The following is a 23,117-nucleotide window of genomic DNA, read 5'->3' as shown; positions in this document are numbered from 1 at the left end:
AAATACCTCCAGGCACAAACTGCCTCCTCAAGCTTGCTCCAAAACACCAACTCCTCAATGTTGCTCCAAATGGCTGCCCAAGAAGCTCCTCACTCCAGCTATAATGCTTGCCCAAGACTCCTCACTGCTGCTCCAAAAACAAACTCAAGAACTCCTCACAAACTCTTACTGAAATTCTCACTCAAATGCATGAGATGGCTATGAGAGAATGAGAGGGGTTGAGTGGATTAAATAGGGTTTAGGAGAGGGGAATGGACCCCAAAGACCAAATAGGTAAACTATAAACTGGTTTGGAGTCCCCAAAATTTTTTATTTTTTTTAAATCGTTGTTTTTCGGTTTCTGTGGGCCGCTGTCACTAACTCGGCCGAGTTATAGCGGGCTCAGCCGAGCCGATCAAGTTAATACTGAGCCAGCCGAATTGTTAGACAACTCAGCTGGCTTAGTATTAACCCGGCCAGCCGAACCGAATCCAGGGCCGAGTCACAATTTCAAGGCTTGGCTCGAACCAGCTCGGCCGAGTCGGTTCCAAGCCGGCCGATTTTTAAAACAGAGGATTGAACATGAGGCAGAGGACATGCGGGAGTGTGAAGATCACATTGGTATACCTGGTGTGGCACAAGAGTCACCATTGTTGCAGGCCTCTTTGATAGCACCAGTTGAGACCTTGGGGAAGAAAGTAGAGCACACACCCATAGGACCATCCATTGATGAGGTGCCAGGAGACACAAACATGTCCACCGTTGAGAAGGTGACATCCATTGTTGAGATATTCGGGGTCATGACTGAGTTTTCAGGTGATAGCAGTGCACGACAGGATGATGAGGTGCCGAGAGACATCACCACCCTTGATGAGGAGCTGATAGGTACAGAGGCAACTAGATCTACAATAGAGTTGCGGGATGACAACCACCTACAACAACATGGAGAGCACATAGAGGGGCCTGAGCTAGTCATGGAACAGTAGTTCGTGACTCATGTTGAGCCCATGGTGGAGGAGGAATAGCAGTCTTCTTTGGGCCCCACCACTAACTTAGAGTTGTTAGATGCACAGACCGTCAACAAAGTTGCAGTACTTCCAGATAATAGCTCTCTCTAGGCTTATATAGATGGGGCTTGCAACATTGCTAGACTACCTTTGCACCACAGAGAGATGTTGAAATTTCTAAGACTGACACGTTAGAAATCCCTACTGCATTATCTGGTTTAATTTCTCCTACTTGTTTATTCCATTAACAAGTTATTTATAAATATAAATACTAAAAGTAAACAAAAATGCAACCTTAACTCATATATAAATCAACAACTGAAATACTGAGACAAACACACAAGGGACACCATTATTTTTGGACAATCATCCCCAGAAAAACCCAATGTGAGAAAAACCGATGCAATAATTCTGAGGGTTTTATTATTATGTAGATTCTTGAGTACAACTAGGGTGCCAGAAATGGCTCACCCAACAGAGATTGTTACACAACAATAACACTATGAAAATTTCTAAGCAAAAATTCTATTACTGCAACAACTCATTTATTTTACCTACTTATTTCTCAATAAGTTATTTATGAAATCCCTTCAGTAAATATTAAAATAAATTCTACTGTAGATATCACACCATTATACAGAAACAAATATATGCACAAGAATCAGACACATTAACATAGTTACTTTTGGACAATTGTCCCAGAAAAAACCCAATATGGGAAAATCAGTGCAGCAGAGGAGGGTTTTATTAGTCTTCAGCAACAATCTTTTACAGAAAGATTTTACATAGACACTGGGAGAAAACACCTGAGACCTTTCTCTGAGACTTTCTGACACCCTAGAGGATTTTCTTTCTTAACTGTGTCAACCCTGCGCCATCCTGCTTGGCTCTATGCTGCTCCGTCCTTCACTACGTCATCCACTGCATCCCTGATCTGCATCTCCCTATGCGTTGTTTCTTAGAGCCCCTACCTCACCCTTTTTGAGCTTCCTGACTGTTGCTAGTCACCCCCGCTTCCTCCACCCTGCAACTCTCCCTCTGAAATCAATTTTTCTTCCTCTATGAGAAAATCAATTTTACTTGGGATACTAAGTATCTGTTGGTGTGTCTCCAAATGACCCTCAAGTCTTCTCTTATACTTTTCCTATTGATGAATCAACGATCAAGATTAAGTTCTTAATCAACGACTAAGATTACAATAGACTTGATTCTCGTCTCTTAGAAGCTTTTCATCCTTATCCTTATTAATACCCATTAATGTTTTCATTTCCTAAGGTTAGACTTAAACCCATTAAAAATATTAATTATTTTAATAACTCCTCATCCAGATGGAATTTCCCAAAACGATTTCTGGGTCTTGGAGATCTCATGTGCTTTAGCCTCTCCACCAATTTTCATGGCTAGAGCACATCCGATGCTACCCCAAATCAACAAATACCTCTTCTTGGAGATAGATATTCAGCCTCTCAGCTCTAGTCTGCCCCGCGAAAAACTTTCGAGTGCTTCCTCTTGGCTGTGCGTCAGCCCTGCTAGCCTCAGCGTAGCCCCTGAACCCTTTGCTTCAACCTTCTAACTCTCTGCGTTAACTCTCTGGCCCTCTACATCACCCACACAAGCCCTTTAGCCTCTACGCAGTCCCCAGCTGCCTTTGCGTGGCTCCTGCTGCCTCTGCATAGCTCTAGCTACCTCTGGGTCAGCCTCTTTGGTCACTGCACTAACCCTCTGGCACTATCTCTACCTCTCTGCTATGTACTCACTACCCCTCGCTGCAATAGATCACTTGTTCGAATTTTCTCAGCAAGCCCCTCTCCAGAAAATCGAACTAACTAATCAATCTTGGTGTATCTCCAACTGACCCTCAAGCCTCCTTTTATACCTTTCTTGTTGAGTCTTCAACGACCGCGATTAAGTCCCTAATCAACGGATAAGATTAGATTTGACTTGATCCATGTCATTTACATTCTCACCAGTTTTATATTAATACCCATTAATATTTTAATTTACCTAAGTTTAGACTTAGGAACTCTTTTAAAAATATTAATTATTTTAATATCTCTCCAACCAAGTGGAATTTCCCCAAACCATTTCTGGGTCTTGGGAATCTTATGTGTGTTAGCCTCTTTATCAATTTTCATGGCTATAGCACATCCGATGCTACCACAAATCAACAAGAGAGAGATGCAGAGACTCCCTAACAAGTTTTATGTGTTGACCAAGATGGTGAGTTGAGGTGACATGACTTGCGCAAGGCGCAACCCTCACAGGATGGAGGGCTTGTTCTATGTGCTTGAGTTTGTGCATTGGATCCCTCTCTTGGGGTTGGATGGTGAGAGATTCTGAGTTGGTACCCAGTGGAGTGGGCTAGACTCATGGAGATGGTCGTAGTCTGGAGTAAAGCTCAGTGGGAGCTCTTAGACATTGAGGGTGCTAGAGGCTCAAGTTGGCATTGGGATCTAGGCAGGGCTTCCTATAAGATATGAAACATTCAGAATGGCTATGGCATTGATGAGGTAGTCAACCCCGTGCCTAAGTACATGCATTCCTTAGGGGAGTTCCAGTTGATGCTAGTGGCTAGGTGGTTTGTGAGCAGACTCCATTGGTTGTTTTGGCATGTTGGTTGCGCATGGGGGCGCAGGATGATTAGCATTCTCTGGCAGGAGCTGGTTGGAGGAGGTGGCATGGGTATGCCACCAGACCGGATATTGTATGGAGACGATGTTCTCCCATTGAGGTTTAGGACTCAAGGGTCACAAAGGATCGGCACAATAGAGATATCCCCCCTAGCAGGAGTGGAGTTAGGGTGCTCAGGTCTACCAGGATGGACGAGGGGACATGACGCGTGTCATGGTGGGGTCACTATCAGAGTAGCAGACACTTTGGTACATTCAAGATACCTATGTTACAGGGTGGTATGATAGTAGGTAGTGGTACACAAGACTGCACAGACTCAGGTCGTAGCATTCAGTTTTATATAGAGGGATGTGGCCTGATGCATATAGACCCAATTCTAGGCCATAGCACCTAGTATTGTGCAAGGCTATGCAGCGAGGAGCAGTGGCCTGCAGAGGAGCATGGAGATACATGGTGGTATACCACAGCATGTCGGTTGACACTATGGGGTAGGAGAAGTGACTCGCATCGTATTGAGGACGTGCAAGGAGTGACAGGTGTAGTGACACAAGCAGGACACAGGACGATACAAGATGGTATGGTTGTAGCACGGGGTATTCCATGGTGTACACAGACTGGTTGCGGTATATAGTAGCATGTCGATGAGTGCGGTGATACTGGGTGGTATGCAGTGGCAGATGATGCAGTGCAGTGGGCGCTTGTAGCATTACCTCCAAGGAGTCTTATGGAAAGGGGCAGTAGTTGTACCATTGGATGCATCTCACCTAGGAATGATGAGGACATGGTTGAGCATCTAGTGACACCATGTTTAGCGGAGATATGGCTTTGAGGGGGTTGTCAGCAGATCCAAGGCAGAGACAGGGACGTCTGTAGGATTACTCTTGAGCATTCTAGCATACTCTTGATCATACCCTTTGAAACATACCCACCCATCCTCCTCTGGTGTTGCTTACAGTCACATAGTGTTTGGTTGTTGCCCCTTGACACTCTCCATTTAGGCAGCAGGGCATGGGAGGCTCACCCTAGGCAGTTGGATGAGACACTGCATGTCATGGGCTAGGAGGAGACTCTCCAGTTGAGACACTTGGTAGGTGCACGAGTTGATAGATACAGGCTTAGGGATAACATGGTTGATTGTCGAGGTAGCATATGTTCCACCCCTAGGCTCACACTTGGGGAGGTGACTAAGAGGGAGTTGTATGGTGCTTTTCCAGCTCGATTACTTGAGACATTAGGTGAGCATGAGGTGTGAGGGATGGTAGCCTTTGTTGGCAGGATGATGCCTAGGCTTCCAACAAGACCAAGGCATATCATCAGGAGTTGGGATAGTAGATCTTGCTGTGTGATTTGGCAGGCACAGAGCAGTTGGTTATTCACAACATGGGTTCTTAATGCTCGGTGCCTACCTATTAGATACCTACAGGAGTCAAAGACAGGGCACGGAGGAGTCCCAACAACTAGCAGCATATCACCGCAACAGGCAGAGAGGATTGGGGATTGTCGACCTCTAGTATGGTTATGGGATCCAGGGATCCAGTGGATTGGTGGGATACTCCACTCCTCAGTGAGCATGGGCAAGATAACATGCAAATTGATTCATTCACACACAGACACATGGGGAATCATGGAAGCCCTCACCATACCGCGAGGTGGATTGTTGCTCAAGATTGTGGCCAGCGATGGCGAGATAGGCGCTGACACTATTGGGTCACTTTGGCAGGTTAGGCCTAACCTCGATCATTGCATAGATTATGGCCAAGACCTATGTGAGAGGAGACTCTAGTACGAGCATGTTAGACAGTTAGTGATGACCAGGGTGTCGAGGGGTCAGCAATACAGTTTCTTGTTGCATTTGGCATGGGACCCTAGCATCATAGTACTTAGCAATTCAGATACCCATACGGGTGAGCTGGTTTCTATAGGGGAGGGTCATCAAGATTCTCCATCAGGTTTCATCAAGATTCTCCATTGGGAGACTTCATCAACAAGACAGGATGGCCAGCAAGAGGATTTCAGGAGAGGCTTCATTCGCATAGAGATTGAGTTGTATCTTCAAGGGCCCACAATCTGAGTGCATGGGGTGGACTATTCGGTAGAGCATCTTCATGAGGATTTGGGCAGAGTTTTACATCATCAGGATGCTCTACTTATTGGTGATAGACACAGGGGTTATAATGCCCATATCTGGCAGGATAGTGAGTGGAGCAAGGGGGGCTTCACGTTAATCAGGTTGGCTTGGGATCTTGGTATCGAGGGACTCCTTCACTATAGGATAGTACAATGATCAGGGACGATCCAATGGCACATTTGGGACCCTGGTGAAGTTTGCAGTGATAGTGGGGGTCCATAGTCAGAGAGGGTGTTTGTTCAGGCATTGCTTGAGGACAAGCGATGTTTGGTGCATTGGAAGAACTTGCCAGATGAGGATGCCACCTGGGAGGGTGAGCATATTTTGGAGTACCCAACTTTGAGGTTGCTTGAGGGCAAGCAACATTTGGGAGGGGAGGACTGTCATGTCCCTTCTCAAACACATTAGTAACAGGGTGCTGCTACACAATTTTGCACATTTTTTACTAAGGAAGAGGGCCCCACACTTTCGACTTAGGGACTTAGGGGCCAAATCGACTTTATTTAGCTGCTAGTGGAATGTGGGGGCCACCCACATAGGAGTTTGAATTAGCCATTCGATATGCTTGGAGGGAAAATCGAATGGGTGGATGGAAGGGCCCACATGAGGCTAAGGGGGCCCAAGGAGTTATAAAGAGAGATCAACTCTCATTTTGTTTTCAGCTTTAACATTTGCAAACAAACACACATTTGTTCACTCTGCTATTTAGCGAGTATACCAGTTGTTTAGCCACGAGTCTCTCACACAGGAGATTCAACCTCTACTTCGGCGAACCATCCGTGCCCGCCCTAGGGAGGTTGTTCTACAACAGTTTTCAAGAATTTCGGGGCAATGACACACATTAGCAACAGCGCAGAGGAAGGGAGTGTGTATTTCTCGGCAGCTAGGAATCACACAGAGGGAGTTTGAGACTAGCATTGATCACACAACTAGCAGAGAGGTGAGGGAGCTGAGGTAGCATTGTTGGACAAGCATTTTTGCTAGAGCTTACAGCGAGCTGAGTTAGCATTCCAGCAATTCGCATTTCTGGGCTGAGAGACAGTGCAAAGGCCACACAGCAGAATTTCGTGGTGCTCGGAGAGCAGCTGGGTCGGGCCAAGATTTCATTCAGGGAGAAAGGAGTTGGATAGCAAGGGTAAACCTAGCATTTTGGAGGAGTTTGCAGGTGGATTTGCAGCGAGTTTCCAGTAGGTCAAATTTGGCAGCCATAGCTTGGGTGAGGCTCCAAGGGGGTCAAAAAACCAAATTCAAAACCAGCTAAAATCCCTTCTGGGTTTTTCTGGGTTTTGCGCAAGGGGTTCAAGGTTAAAAGGATATAATTTTCTGGGCGGATTTAGTACCCATTCCAGCCATTCGACTCCAGCAGAGCAGCCATTTTCTGGGCAGCACAATGCAGAGTGGTGCAGCAGCTGGGCAGCCTTCAGCTCAGCCCTTTTCCTACCTGGGTTTGGTCTTGCTTGTCCATTGAGACAAACCCAGGGGCACCATTACATCATCTATTGTATTTGGGCTGCAGAAAATTAATAAAATGGCTCAGAGGTTCTCCATTTACAGTTTTTATATGGGCGTCTGTTGAACATTTCGTTTTTGTATTTTGCTGTGTAGAATATTTGTTGTTATCACTTGTATTTCCTATTTAGGATCATTACAACTATCTTGATTTTTGTGCACTTGAGCTTCACACCAGCATAGTATATTTGCATTTATTTAGTGTCTTCTGCATAAAGATAGTGAGAATAGTTTGTTTCCCCACTCTAATTCTACATAGACATAGGCTTTCATAATCATCTACTTGCACTCGTTTGAATGGCCATAAATACATAGTAGCTAGTTCATCTATCTGAGTGTATTGTCCAGAATTTTAGAGTGTTGTGGATTGCTGTCCTGCATTTATTTAGTGCAGAACAGCAATAGACTTTTGTACATTTAGGCTTATACTTGGTGAATTTTGCATTTAGATCAGATTTATAGCTTTCTGAACAGTGTTTGCTTCCTGATTTTATATTCTCTTATTTATATCTAATTTTATTCCATGCAGTAACTTATTTCATTAGTTTGAAGGTATACTTACCACTTTTGGTTAAGAAAGCCCCAACCTGAAATGAGACAGATTCTGATCAAAGTGACATTGGCTTTGCATCTAGATAGTTAGCTGGACTCCTTTCCTATTTTGCAGGTGGACTTTCCAGGTGCTATCAAGTAACAAATGTGACTTTTCAATGTGCACTTGCTGATTCGTTCAAGTATAGAGGATGAGTTATAATCCATTATGCCTATGATATCTTGGCTAACTTCTTAATGAGTGCTTGTTAACAAACAGGTTGCGCAAATCAAGAAATGTCCTATGTATATCTTGTAGGTGGATCTATTAAAGAATGCAAGAATGCAGATTTGCACCTAAAAGACCCCAGTGAATTAATTTCATATGATAAATTTTCTCGTACGATTATAATTTCATACCTTATATTTTCTCTTGTGATTAAGAAGAATATTTTTAACATCATCAACATGAAGATCAGGTACAAAATCCACCAGCAAAGTCCCTGCAATCGAAAAGGTGATGTAAGACAACATAAAGATGAGTCATGACTATTATATAAAATATGTTTCCTACTCCGATAGAAAATGGTTGGAATAATAAAAATGACTTCAAAAGAACCATAAGCCAACAAATGCATATATTCAGATTTTAGTACAAAATCAATGTGATTGCATCGTTCTTTTTGAAAAAAGATACCTCATATATATAAATAAAAATGTTTAGATCAGCAGTAAGAAAATAAAATGGAAAGATATATACAATGAAATTATATCTTCCTCCTTAACACAACTAACATAGTCATGAACTCAGAATAACTGGTGGAATCTAACAGCTTGGCATCCTTAATAAATAATGCCCCTTTTGCCAGCAGCTGCATATGTACCTCCTCTCTCCATAACTGGCCAAAAGCAGCCAAAGAACTGACCCCATTTTCAAAGACATATTTATAGTGGAGTTTCCAAAGGACAATTATTGCTGAAACTCACAAGCAATAAGAAACATCGGCCAGAGAATCCTGAATCACAGATTTGGAATCCCCTAACAACGCTGCTTCGCAATGCAGATGCCCTTGATGAATGTTTGCTGACTACAACTGAACATGATCCCAACAAGACCTCACAAAAGAGAACTTCCAAAAGGATGTGCTTCATAGTTTCTGCCTTGAAGCAAGAGAGACACAGTTCATCTTGTTACCCCTCATTTCTCATGTCGAATATATAGTGAATTTTTTTCACTGTCTTGATTTGATCACAAAGGTGGGTTTTGTTGTTGCTCAAATTGTACACGAAAATACAACAATGCTCACGCCAGGGGCTATAACTCTGATCCCATCCCTCTCTGTTTAAGTTGTCTCCCTAAAGAAGGCTAAGGGGGGTAGTCCCTATGGATGAGATGATGAGGCCGGGAGACACAACTGAATGGCCTAGCAACTTGGTTAAGGATAATTGGAAAGTTTAACTATTTAGCACAACTTGATTAGATTAATTAAAATTATCAATTAGAGACCAATGCCTTAGGAGTCAAATTACTTGCACAATATGAATTTAAAGCCCAAGTTATCGGATGAACAATTGCTGCTAGGATGAAAACTATTCTATATGAAATGCAACACTTGAAACTAAGTTAGATGCAAGATCTTCGTTAATTTTAGTTATAATGCCTATTCTAGGTGAAAACCATCATTTTAGACGTCTTGAAGCAAATCTCGCAAGAAGGTTGTAGAAAGAACTCCACAAGAAGGAGGCTATGGCCACATTAACGATACCTCTCGTGAGGTTCTAATGGCCAAGGTGCTTCCATTCCTACAAGGGATTGTCCGCAAGAGAACTGCAAGGTCACATGTTTTAACCTTGGTGCAAGGGTCAAGCGTCGCAAGCCAAGAGACGGGGGTTGTCCTATCTTTCTATCAACCAAGATTATGCTTTGTTGATTTGGGGTAGCATTGGATGTGCTCTAGCCACGAAATTTGGTCGAGAGGTTGGGGCACATGAGATCTCCAATACCTAGAAAGGGTTTGGGCAGAGTCTAAACAGTTCAGGAGATATTAAAATAATTAGTATTTTTAATGGAGTCCCTAAGTCTAAACTTAGGGAAAATAAAATATTAATGTGTATTAATATGAAACTGTGTTAGAATGGTCCAAAAGACATGGATCAAACCAGATCTAATCTTAGCCGTTGATTAGGGACTTAATCTTGGCCGTTGATATGTCAACAGGAAAAGTATAAGAGGAGGCTTGAGGGTCACTTGGAGAAAACATCAAAGTGATCAGTCATTCTATTCTCTAGAGTGAGGTTTGCTAAGAGAGATAGAATTAGTGATCGAGAGTTGCACCTGAGGGACAGTGAGTACAGAGAAACAAAGAGGCAGAGATAGTGTCAGAAGAGCAGCGCAGAGCCTGAGAGAGGGACGTAGAGCCAACCAGGGCTCACGCAGGGCCACGCAGAGACAGCCGGGAGCTGCGCAGAGCCTCAAAGAGGCCAACAATGCTGACGCAGAGGGCCAAAGGACTAACACAAGGTCTCCTAAGGCTGACGTAGACCCATCCGGGGTGACGGAGGGCCAGCATTGGGCAAAGAGGGGCTGACGCAGACCATAAAAGGTTGACGTTGGGGTTTCTGGGGCATATTGGTGTTGAGGCGCTGCCGAAAGGATTATCCGAGGTTTTAGCCAGAAGATTTGTCTCAAACTGAGAGGTATTACTGCCAAGGAAATTCTCTGTTGGGTAGGCCAGTTTCGGCACCCAGATTGTACTCTGATATTTTTTAATAAGAAAACCCTCAGATAGTTGCTGGTTTTCCCACATTGGGTTTTTCCAGGGACATTGGTCCAAAAACAATGGTGTCATATGGTGTGATTGTTTCTGTTTCCTTAAGTTGTTGATCTATAATATGTTGAGCATGCACTAGTGTTTATTTTTAGTATTTACATTGTAAATAACTTGTTAAGTAACATAACAAGTAGGTAGGAATAAATCAGATAAAGTGCATGGAGGGTTTCTAACTAAGTAGACTTAGAAACTTCAACATGGTATTAGAGCATGATTGCAAATCACAGGAGGATTGAGGACAATAGCCGAGCGGAGCAATAGCAGCAGAAAACAGTTGTCTCGAGGTGACAGAAGTTGTTTCTAGCAGAGCAACAACAAGGGAAGGGTGACACAGTGCCTGCGTCATCAAGGGTGAGCCGGGAAGAGGCAGCGCAGAGGCTAAGGAAGGCAAAGGGAGCCTCATGCAGAGCCACGCAGAAGCTGGGAGGGCTGACGTAGTTGGCTGAGGAGGCCGGGTTGCTGGTGTTGGGATTGCATAGAGCCTAGGAGCTCTCACCTTCAGGTTGTTGGGGTTTAGAAGGCTGCAGGAATATTGTAGAATGGAGCTCGTGAGGTACTGTAGTCAGAACAGTACCTGACAAAGCAAGGCCAAGAGGAGGGAGTTGCTACCGAGGGTTTCTAGCCGAGGAACCCGGATTAGTGGTGCGGTTGCACAAGACGATCAGAGTAGGGGGCATCTCGACAGCGGCAAAAGGATTTCCAGGAGGGAAATCGGGACTCAGAGGGAGTCCAGAAGAGAACTTCCAGACGGGAAGTAGAGACTCAGAGGAGTCAAACAGAGAACTTCAAGCAAGGAAGTAAAAGAGCATCATGGCACTACACGAAGTAAGAGACCAAGATAGATTGAACGGAGCATCGAACTTCGCATTCTAGAAGGCCAGAATCTTATCCGTACTTGACAGAAATTGTGTCAAGAACTTCGCCTTGAAGGTTATAGCTATCCCAGTCGACCCTAATGATAACGACAAGTACAAGGAGGCAATGGCAAGGGCCAAGAGCATCATCCTTGACAGGATCAAGGACCATGTAGTACCACACATTGCCGAGAAGGAAACGACATATGAGATGTGGGAGGCCCTCAAGAAATTGTACCAGCATACTTCTGTGCAGAGAAGAATGTTACTTGAGAATCAGTTGAGGTCGTATCAGATGAAGAAGGGAGAACCGATTGACACCTTCCTCGGAGGACTGAATGAGATCCGAAATCAGTTGACTACTATAGAAGCCATGCCGGATCAGGAATTGATGGTGAGGACGGCCCTAAATGCAGTCTCAAAAGACTGGGAGATATTTGTCCAGAGTATACTGGGCAGAGGGACACTTCCACCTTGGGATAAGATGTGGGTTGTTCCTTGCCGAGAAGAGATCATATGGTAGTCAAAGACAGGTAGCAGCAACAAGGGGATCAAAGTCAAGCAGGAGGAGGAAGATGTTGCCCTAGCATCTGAGGGAAAGCAGGAAAAGCGGAAGAAGGATCTCTACAAGATCAAGTGCTTCCACTGTGGGGAGTTGGGTCATTATGCAACCCAGTGTCCAAGGAAGAAGAGTAAGGGAGAGTCTTCCGAGACTAAGGCAGCGCCAACAAGGGGAGAGAAGGAAGTTTTGACAGACGATGACTGTGCCATGAGTGCACACACACCACTTGAGTGGAGTTGGGGAGACATCAAGCTATAGTCAGGCGGACTACAAGCGATGAAGGGCAGGATCCTCGAGGTACCCAGCCTCTTGGATCAGACCTTGCCCAGAAGAGGAGTAGCAGGACTGGCTGAGTCGGGTAGAGATGTATGCGGATGGAGCGGCAGAGACAGCTACAGTGAAGGAGTCCCGAGACAGTGCGAGGCTAGCAGGCTGCAGTAGTGCGAGAGGCACGGGAGTGTTGCACCAGTGCAGGATGGCACAGAGAGGTGTGCAACGGTGCAAGATGCAGGGAGTTGTTGCAACAGCGCAGAGGTCAGAGAAGGAGCACTTGTAGGCAGCATCAGCATCAAGAGGGTCTCTAGCCCAACAGAGAGGTCAGAGTTGGGAGATCAGTGACTTACTTCCCAACAACTGAGTTGCAATGCAGCAGTGGACAACATGATGCAACATGATGAGAGGAGGTGCAGTGCGGATCCAGTGTTGGGAGAAAGGACCAGCAACAGCACAGATACACAGAGAGTTGTCGTACAGATGCAGCAGTGGCAGTGGCTAAACCATGGGCAGCAGTACAGGATGCAACAGTGCAGAGGATAATGGGTAGCAGGCCTAGCATCAGCACAGGGACCAATGCCAGATGATCAGGGTGATACTCAGTGAGGAGTATTGCTAGAGCACAGTCCTCACTAAGAGGGAATGTTGATTTAGGGTAGCATCGGATGTGCTCTAGCCACGAAATTTGGTGGAGAAGTTGGGGCACATGAGATCTCCAATACCCAAAAAGGGTTTGGGCAGATTCTAAACAGTTCAAGAGATATTAAAATAATTAATATTGTGTATTAATATGAAATTGTGTTAGAATGGTCCAAAAGACATGGATCAATCCAGATCTAATCTTAGCCATTGATTAGGGACTTAATCTCGGCCGTTGATATGTCAACAGGAAAAGTATAAGAGGAGGCTTGAGGGTCACTTGGAGAAAACACCAGAGTGATCAGTCATTCTATTCTCTAGAGTGGGTTTGCTAAGAGAGATAGAATTAGTGGTTGGGAGTTGCCGCTGAGGGGCATTGAGTACAGAGAGGCAGAGATAGTGTCAGAAGAGCAGCGCCGAGCCAGAAAGTGGGACACAAAGCCAGCCAGGGCTCACACAGAGATAGTCAGGAGTTGCGCAGAGCCTCAGAGAGACTATCATTGCTAACGCAGAGGGCTAGAGGGTTGACACAAGGCCTCCTAAGGCTGACGCAGAGCCATCCGGGGTGACGAAAGGCCAGCGTTGGGCAGAGAGGGGTTGACGCTGGGGTTTCTGGGGCATATTGGTGCTGAGGAGCTACCAAAAGGATTATACAAGGTTTCAGCCAAGAGATTTGTCTCAAACTGAGAGGTATTACTGCCAAGGAAATTTTCTGTTGAGAAGGCCAGTTTCGGCACCCAGATTGTACTCTGATATTGCTTAATAAGAAAACCCTCTGATAGTTGCACCGGTTTTCCCACATTGGGTTTTTCGGGGACATTAATCTAAAAACAATGATGTCATATGGTGTGATTGTTTTTGTTTCCATAAGTTGTTGATCTGTAATATGTTGAGCATGCACTAGTGTTTATTTTCAATATTTACACTGTAAATAACTTGTTAAGTAACATAACAAGTAGGTAGGAATAAATCAAATGAAGTGCATGGAGGGTTTATAACTAAGTAGACTTAGAAATTTCAACATGCTTGGAGGTAAATTTTATTGATGCACAACTATTCCTAGAATGAAATGCAAAATGTGAGTGAATGCCTTAAGTGAGATTTTTAGATGACTTGAGTACTTTAAAATTCAATGATGTTCAACACGAGTATCAAAAAAGAAAATGTACCAATAAACCACTTGACTTGCTATTGAAAGCACTTCAAAACCAATTCATCCAATCAATGAGACAAGAAACTTCCAATATATTATCCAATTATAAGATTTAAGTGAAGTCACCCTTAAAACCACAATATTGAGATTTCACCTTAATGCTCCAAAGATGATGAAAAGTGCTCTTATCAATTAGCAATGACAACAATGAGGTGTAAGAGCAACTTTAGCAATTAGGAACAATTGGCTACTCTGAGAAAATGATCTTTAGCAAGATACACTCATGCCATACCAAGAGAACTTTAGAGCATTAGCAATCATCCAAACTCTACAACAAGATATATGATTAGAATCACTTCTTTAGAAAACAATGATGAGATTGATCTTTTTAAAACACAATTTCCTTGAGGTTTAGAGAGCACTTATTATGCAATATTGAGATGCAAAATGGAGACAAAGCAAAACTATGCCAATGAATGCAATGCAAGGGAGAAAATGTCATGCAAAGAAACTAAGGATTAGTGATGCAAAATGACATGCAACGATTGTTATGGGACGATAGAGAATGTTAGTAAACAAGGCTATACCTAGGAGTAATCAATGCAAATCTGCTACCCAAATACCAATGATCCAACCTGTCAAATGTGCATCAGACCCCTAATGTGCCATTGTCATGTCCCTTCTCAAACACATTACTAACAGGGTGCTGCTACACAAGTTTCCACATTTTTTACTAAGGAAGAGGGCCCCACACTTTCGACTTGGGACATAGGGGCCAAATCAACTTTATTTAGCTACTAGTGGAATGAAGGAGCCACCCACATAGGAGTTTGAATTAGCCATTTGATATGCTTGGAGGAAAAATCAAATGGGTGGATGGAGGGGCCCACATGAGGCTAGGGGGCCCAAGGAGTTATAAAGAGAGATCATCGCTCATTTTGTTCTCATCTTCTACATTTGCAAACAAACACTCACTTGTACACTTTGTTGCTTAGCAAGTCTACCGGATGTTTAACCATGAATCTCTCATGCGAGAGATTCAACCTCTACTTCGGGGGACCATCCATGCCCACCCTAGGGAGGTTGTTCTAATAGGAGTTTCAGCGAGTTAGGGACAGCAACACACTTCAACCATCAGCACGAAGAGGGAAATGCATATTCCTAGGCAGCCAGAAAACATGCAGGAGGAGTTGGGGGTCAAAAAAAGGATTCAGTGCTTGTTGGGAGATCCGAGAGTTGAGGAGGCAACATAGAGAAGGCATTTTTCTTGGAGTTTGCAGCCAGCTAGAACAGTGCAACAGTCAGTCAAATTCCTGGACAAAGGGACTGTGCAGAGGCCATCCAGCAGCAAATTTGTGGGACTTGGGGAGTAGTTGATCTTGGCCAAGAGCCATCTGGGGAGCTTGGAGTTGAACAGTGCAGCAGCCAATCAAATTCCTGGATAGAGGGACTGTGCAGAGGCCATCCAGCAGCAAATTCGTGGGACTTGGGGAGTAGTTGATCTTGGCCAAGAGCCATCTGGGGAGCTTGGAGTTGAATAGCACAAGTAAAACCAGCATATTGGAGGAGTTTGCAGAGGGATTTCTAGGTTGTTTCTTGCATGTTGAAATTTCTAAGTATTACCCGTTAAAAATTTTATCTGTATTCTCTGGTTTATTTTGCCTACTTGTTTAATTACTAACAAGTTATTTAACCATATAAACACTAAAATAAACACAATACAATCTCAACCATCTACAGATCAACAGCTGAAAGAAAGAGACAAACACACAAGTGACACCATTATTTTTGACAATCGTCCCCAGAAAAACCCAACTTGGGAAAACCAGTGTAGCAATTATGAGTGTTTTTATTATTAAGCAGCTTTTCTGAGTACACTAGGTGCCAAACTGTCTCACCCGGCAGAGATAAACAAATCTGGCAATAATACCTCTCTTTAGAAGCAGATATTCGGAAAGTTTTCCCCACGAAACACTCTCCAGCACAATCTAAAGCATTGTGTCATCCCTCCTAGCCTCTGCGTCAGCCTGAACCCCTTTGTGTCAGCCCTTTGAGGCTCTGCGCAACCTCTCTGGCCCTCTGCATCAGTCCTGTAGCCTCTGCGTGGATGACGCAGGCCCTTCTAGCCTCTGCGTCTGCCTCTGCGTTGGTATTCCGACACTATCTCTGCCTCTCTTTCTCGTACTCACTGCCCCTTGCTGCAACTCTGATCACTGATTCGATTTCTCTTAGCAAACCCTGCTCTAGAAAATCGAATGACTGATCACTCTCGTGTATCTCCAACTGACCCTCAAGCCTCCTTTTATACTTTTTCTATTGAGTATTCAACGGCCAAGATTACATCTCTAATCAACGGCTAAGATTAGATTTGGCTTGATCCATGTCCTTTAGAACCTTCTAACCCAATTTTATATTAATACCCATTAATATTGTATTTTTCCTAAGTTTAGACTTAGGAAGTCCATTAAAAATATTAATTGTTTTAATACTTCTTTAACCGGGTAGAATCTGCCCAAACCATTTATGGGTCTTGGAGATCTCATGTGCTTTAGCCTCTCCACCAATTTTCATGGCTAGAGCACATTCGATGCTACCCCAAATCAACACTCCCTCTTAGCGAGGATTGTGCTCTAGTAATACTCCACCACTGAGCATCACCCTGATTATACGGCATCGGTACCTATGTTGATGCTTGGCCTCCCCGCCCAACATCCTCTGCACTGCTGCATCCTGTACTGCTTCCCATGGCTCTGCCACTGCCACTTCTACATTTGTACAATAGCTCCCTCTACATCCGTGTTGTTGCTAGTCCTTTCTCCCAACACTACATCTGCACTGCAGTTCTCTCTCATCATGTTGTATCGTGCTACTGCGACTGCTACTGCACTACAACTTAGTTATTGAGAAGTAAGTAACTGCCACCCAACTACAGACATCCTTGTCAGGCTAGAAACCCTCCCGATGATGAAGCTCTCTCTGTCGCTATATTGTGCTCCCTTTGCCACCTCTATGCTACTGCAACAACTCTGTGCCTCTCGCACCGCTGCAAACCTCTGTGTGCCATCCTGCACTGCTGCAACCTCCTTTATGCCTCTCGAATTGTTGCGACCCTCTTTGTGTTGCCTGGGACTATTGCACTTCTAGCACGCTCTACCACTTCATCTGCATCTGTTTCTACCAACATACGCCATCCTGCTACTCTCACTTCGAGGCTCCCATAGCCAAGGATAATCCAAGAGTTTGGGTACCTTAAGGATCCTGCCACTCATCGCCTGTACTCTTCCTGACTATAGCTCGATGTCTCCCCACCTCTTCTCTAGAGGTACATGAGCGCTCATGGCACAATTGTCATCATCCTCTACCTCCTTTTCCGCCTTCGTTGGCGCTGCCTTGGAGTCAAACACCTCTCCATTACTCTTCTTCCTCGGACACTAGTTCGCATAATGGCCTAGTTCCCCAGAGTTGAAGCACTTTATCTTGGAGAGGTCCTTTTTCTTCCTCTTCTCCTACTTCCCCGCAGATGCCAGAGCTACATCCTCTTCCTCCTCTTTCTTGACCCGAGCTCCTTTGCCACTACTTCCCGCCTTGGTCTGTCGTCTTATCTCTTCTTGGCGAAGAGCTGCCCACAGTTCTTCCCATCCTGGAAGAATTGCTCTGCCAAAGATACTTTGTATGAATGTCTCCCACTCCTCGGAGACTGCGTTTAGGGCAGTCCTCTACATTAATTTGTTGAAGTTTCTAAGTTTTAGTTAGAAACCCTCCATGCACTTTATCCAATTTATTCCTACCTACTTGTTATTTTCTTTAACAAGTTATTTACAGTGTTAATACTGAAAATAAACACTAGTGCATGCTCAACAGATTACAAATCAGCAACTAAAAGAAACAAGAACAAACACACCACATCACACCATTATTTTTGGACTAATGTCCCCAGAAAAACCCAATGTGGGAAAACCAGTGCAGCTATCTGAGGGTTTTCTTATTAAGAAATATCAGAGTACAATCTGGGTGCCGAAACTGGCCTACCCAACAGAGAATTTCCTTAGCAGTAATACCTCTCTGTTTTAGACAAATCTACTGGTTGAAACCCCAGATAATACTTCCGGCAGCTACTCAGCACCAATCTACCCCTGAAACCCTAGCGTTGGCCCTGCGTCAGCCTATCTTGGCCTACATCAACCCCAGGAGGCCCTGCGTCAGTTCTCTGAGCCTCTGCGTCAGCTACACTAGGCCCTCTGGTGCTCTGTGCAGCACTTAGCTGCCTCTGCGTGGCCCTGTGTGAGCACTGGTTGCTCCTGCGTCTCTCTCTAGCTGCTCTAATGCTATCACGACACTATCTCTGCCTGTCTGTCTCTTTGTACTCAATGCCCCTCAGTTGCTCTCCCGATCACTGATTCTATCTCTCTTAGCAAACCCCACTTTAGAGAATAGAATGACTTATCACTCTGGTGTATTTTCCAAGTGATCTTCAAGCCTCCTCTTATAATTTTCCTGTTGACATCTCAACGACCGAGATTAAGTCCCTAATCAACGGCTAAGATTAGGTCTGACTTGATCCATGTCTTTTGGACCATTCTAAAACAGATTCATATTAATACACGTTAATATTTATTTTCCCTAAGTTTAGACTTAGGGACTCCATTAAAAATATTAATTATTTTAATATCTCCTGATCTGTTTAGAATATGCTCAAACCCTTTCTGGGTATTGGAGATCTCATGTGCCTGAACCTCTCCACCCAATTTCGTGGCTAGAGCACATCCGATGCTACCCCAAATCAACACTCCCTCTTAGCGAGGACTGTGCTCTAGCAATACTCCTCACTGAGTATCACTCTGATCATCCAGCATCAGTACCTGTGCTGATGCTAGGCCTTCCTGCCCAACATCCTCTGCACTGTTGCATCATGTACTGTAGCCCATGGTTCTGCCACTGCCACTGTTGTATCTGTACAACAACTCCCTCTGCATCCATGCTGTTGCTGGTCCTTTCTCGCAGCGTTGGTTCCGCACTGCACCTCCTCTCATCAAGCTGCATCGTGTTGCCCACTACTGCACTACAACTCAGTTACTGAGAAGTAAGTAACTAATCTCCCAACTGACCTCCCTATTGGGCTAGAAACACCCACTAATGTTGAAGCTCCCTCTGCCGCTAACAATTGCTCCCTCTCTGACCTTTGCGCTGCTGCAACAACTCCCTGCATCTCGCACCGTTGCACACCTCTCTGTGCCTTCCTGCACTGGTGCAACACTCATGTGCCTCTCGCATTGTTGCAGCTTGCTAGCCTCGCACTGTTTCGATACTCCTGCACTGTAGCTCTCTTCGCTGCTCCATCCGCATCCATCTCTACCCACCCAGCCAGTCCTGCTACTCCTTGTCGAGGCTCTCGTAGCAAGGTCTAATCCAAGAGGCTGGGTACCTCAAGGGTCCTGCCCCTCATCGCTTGTAATCCATCTGACTATAGCTCGATGTCTCCCCACTTCCGCTCAAGTGGTGCGTGTGCACTTGTGGCACAGTCATCGTCTGTCAAAACTTCCTTCTCTGCCCGTGCTGGCGCTGCCTTAGTCTCGGAAGACTCTCCCTTACACTTCTTCCTTGGACACTGGGTTGCATAATGACACAGCTCCCCATAGTGGAAGCACTTGATCTTGGAGAGATCTTTCTGCTTCCGCTTCTCCTGCTTTCTCTCAGATGCTAGGGCCACATCCTCCTCCTCCTACTTGACCTTGATCCCTTTGTTTCTGCTACTTGTCTTCGACTAATGTCTAATCTCTTCCTGGCGAAGAGCTGCCCACATCTCGTCCCAAGTTGAGAGAGTCCCTCTGCCTAGGATACTTTGGACAAATACTTCCCAATCTTCTAAGACAGCATTCAGGGTTGTCCTCACCATAAGCTCCTGATCTGATGTCGCTCCTATAGCAGTCAACTGGTCTCCGATCTCATTCAGTCCTCCAAGGAAGGTGTCAATCGATTGACCCTTCTTCATCTGATACGACCTCATCTGGTTCTCGAGTAGCATTCTTCTCTACACAGAAGTATGTTGGTACAGCTTCTTGAGAGCGTCCCACATTTCAAATTCCGTTTCCTTCTCGGCTATATGTGGTACCACATGATCCTTGACCCCGTCAAGGATAATGCACTTGGCCCTCGCCATCGCCTCTTCGTACCTATCATTATCATTCGGGTCGAATGGGACAGCTATTACCTTCAAGGCGAAGTTATTGACACGATTCCTGTCAAGCACTGATAAGATTATGGCCTTAGAAACTGTGAAGTTCGATGCTCCGTCTAGTCTATCCTGGTCTCTTACCCCGTGTAGTGCCATGATGCTCCTCTACTTCCCTCTTGGAAGTTCTCTGTTTGACTCCTCTGAGTCTCTATTTCTCGTCTGGAAGTTCTCTTCTGGACTCCCTCTAAATCCTGATTTCCCTCCTAGAAATACTTCTGCCACTTGTCAAGATGCTCCCTACTCTGATCGTCTTATGCATCTGCACTGCTGATCCGGGTTCCTCGGCTAGAAACCCTCGGTAACAACTCCTCTGGCCTTGCTCTGTTAGGTACTATTCTAACTACAGTACCTCACCAACTCCACTCTACGATATTTCTGCAGCCTTCTAGACCCCAGCAACTGCCTCTCTGTGAACTGTGTCAGCCCTTCTTTGCCTCACGCTAGCATTGTGTCACCCTGGATGGGTCTGCATCAACCCTACGAAGCCCTGCGTCAGCCCTCTGACCCTCTGCATCAACAACGCTGGCCACTCTAGGGCTCTGCGCAACTCCCGGCTTCCTCTGCGTGGCCCTGGCTAGCTTTGCATCACACTCCTTGGCTTTTGCGTTGCTAGAAACAGCGTCTGTCACCTCGGGACAGTTGTTTTCTGCTGCTATTGCTCCACTCAGCTGATGTCTTTTAGTCCTCCTATGATCTGCAATCATGCTCTGATACCATGTTGAAGTTTCTAAGTTTACTTAGTTAAAAACCCTCCATGCACTTTATCTGATTTATTCCTACCTACTTTTTATTTTCCTTAACAAGTTATTTACAATGTAAATACTGAAAATAAACACTAGTGCATGCTCAACACATTACAGATCAGCAACTAAAAGAAACAAGAACAAACACACCACATCACACCATTATTTTTGGACTAATGTCCCCGGAAAAACCCAATCTGGAAAAATCGGTGCAGCTATCTGAGAGTTTTCTTATTAAGCAATATCAGAGTACAATCTAGGTGCCGAAACTGGCCTACCCAATAGAGAATTTCCTTAGCAGTAATACCTCTCTGTTTCAGACAAATCCACTGGCTAAAACCCCGAATAATCCTTCTGGTAGCTACTCAGCACCAATCTACCCCTAAAACCCCAACGTCTGCCCAATCTAGACTACGTCAGCCTCTCCTAGCCCAGCGTTGGCCTGCGTCAGCTCCAGGAGGCCCTGCGTTAGCTCTTTGAGCCTCTGCGTCAGCTACGCTAGCCCCTCTAGTGCTCTGCGCAGCACTTCGCTGCCTCTGCGTGGCCCTGCGTAAGCACTGGCTGCTCTTGCGTCTCTCTCTCTGGCTGCTCTACTGCTATCCCGACATTATCTCTACCTCTCTGTCTCTCTGTACTCAATGCCCCTCAGCTGCTCTCTCGATCACTGATTCTATCTCTCTTAGCAAACCTCACTCTAGAGAATAGAATCACTGATCACTCTGGTGTATTCTCCAAGTGACCCTCAAGCCTCCTCTTATACTTTTCCTGTTGACATCTCAACGGCTGAGATCAAGTCCCTAATCAACGACTAAGATTAGATCTGGCTTGATCCATGTCTTTTGGACCACTCTAACATAGATTCATATTAATACACATTAATATTTTATTTTCCCTAAGTTTAGACTTAGGGACTCCATTAAAAATATTAATTATTTTAATATCTCCTGATCTGTTTAGAATCTGACCAAACCCTTTCTGGGTATTGGAGACCTGATGTGCCCCAACCTTTCCACCAAATTTCATGGCTAGAGCACATACGATGCTATCCCAAATCAACATAATTTTTCGTCCGGCATGGCCTCTATGGAAGTCAGTCCCGGATCTCCTGCAACCTACTGAGGAAGTGATCTACCTACTCCCCTTTCTGCATCTGGTGCCTTGATACAACATCGTCAAGGTGTCCCACATTTCCTTTGCCGTGTCCTTCTCGGCAATATACTGGACCACATGATCCTTGACCCCATCAAGGATTATGCATTTCGCCTTGGCCATTGCATCCTCATACTTCCATTGTCAGCTAGGTCGACTAGGATCGCCACGGTTCTCAAGGTGAAGGCCTTGATGCAATGTCTATCTAGAACGGACAGGATCCTGGCATTCCAAATCAGAAAGTTGGATGCCCCATCCAACCTGTCCTGATCCCTCAGTCCATTCATGGCCATCTCTCTACTCTTCTTTTCAACTCCTCTGAGTCTCTACTTCCCTCCTGGAAGTTCTCTCTTCGACTTGTTGATTTGGGGTAGCATCGGATGTGCTCTAGCCACGAAATTTGGTGGAGAAGTTAGAGCACATGAGATCTCCAATACCCAAAAAGGGTTTGGGCAAATTCTAAACAGTTCAGGAGATATTAAAATAATTAATATTTTTAATCGAGTCGAAAATAAAATATTAATGCCTGTTAACATGAAACTGTGTTAGAATGGTCCAAAAGACATGGATCAAGCTAGATCTAATCTTAGTCGTTGATTAGGGACTTAATCTCGGCTGTTGATTTGTCAACGAGCAAAGTATATGAGGAGACTTGAGGGTCACTTAGAAAACATACTGAGGGAGACCAGTCAGTTCAATTTTTGGAGCGGGGTTTGCTGAGAAATTGAGCGAGTGGTCTGGAGAGCAGTCAAGAGGCAGTAAGTACGGAACAGAGAGACAGGAGATCAGCACAAAGGCAGAAGAGGCAGATGCAGGGCCAGAGGAAGCCACGCAGAGGCAGCAGAGACTGCACAAAGCCAGCAAGGCCTGCATCATCCACGGAAAGGATGCAAGAG

The 23,117-nt window shown here is 44.9% G+C and overlaps 1 protein-coding gene across 4 annotated transcripts in view; it reads right to left on the bottom strand.

Annotated features, from left to right (window-relative positions):
• LOC149141871 (uncharacterized) overlaps window positions 1–23,117 on the bottom strand; it is a 371,617-nt gene that overhangs the window by 84,389 nt on the left and 264,111 nt on the right. For all 4 annotated transcript variants that reach the window (XM_089448940.1, XM_089448942.1, XM_089448941.1 and 1 more), the window contains one exon: window positions 8,206–8,288. In XM_089448940.1, coding sequence (XP_089305066.1) covers window positions 8,206–8,288 — 83 coding nt within the window. The remainder of the gene's footprint in view (window positions 1–8,205; window positions 8,289–23,117) is intronic.

Source organism: Pinus tabuliformis, chromosome X (assembly GCF_031772625.1).
Source record: "Pinus tabuliformis cultivar Carrire ecotype Pingquan chromosome X, CPIR1, whole genome shotgun sequence".
NCBI lineage: Eukaryota > Viridiplantae > Streptophyta > Pinopsida > Pinales > Pinaceae > Pinus > Pinus tabuliformis.
The sequence above is the reverse complement of the archived record's forward strand: the minus strand, read 5'-3'. Positions and strand labels throughout refer to the sequence as shown.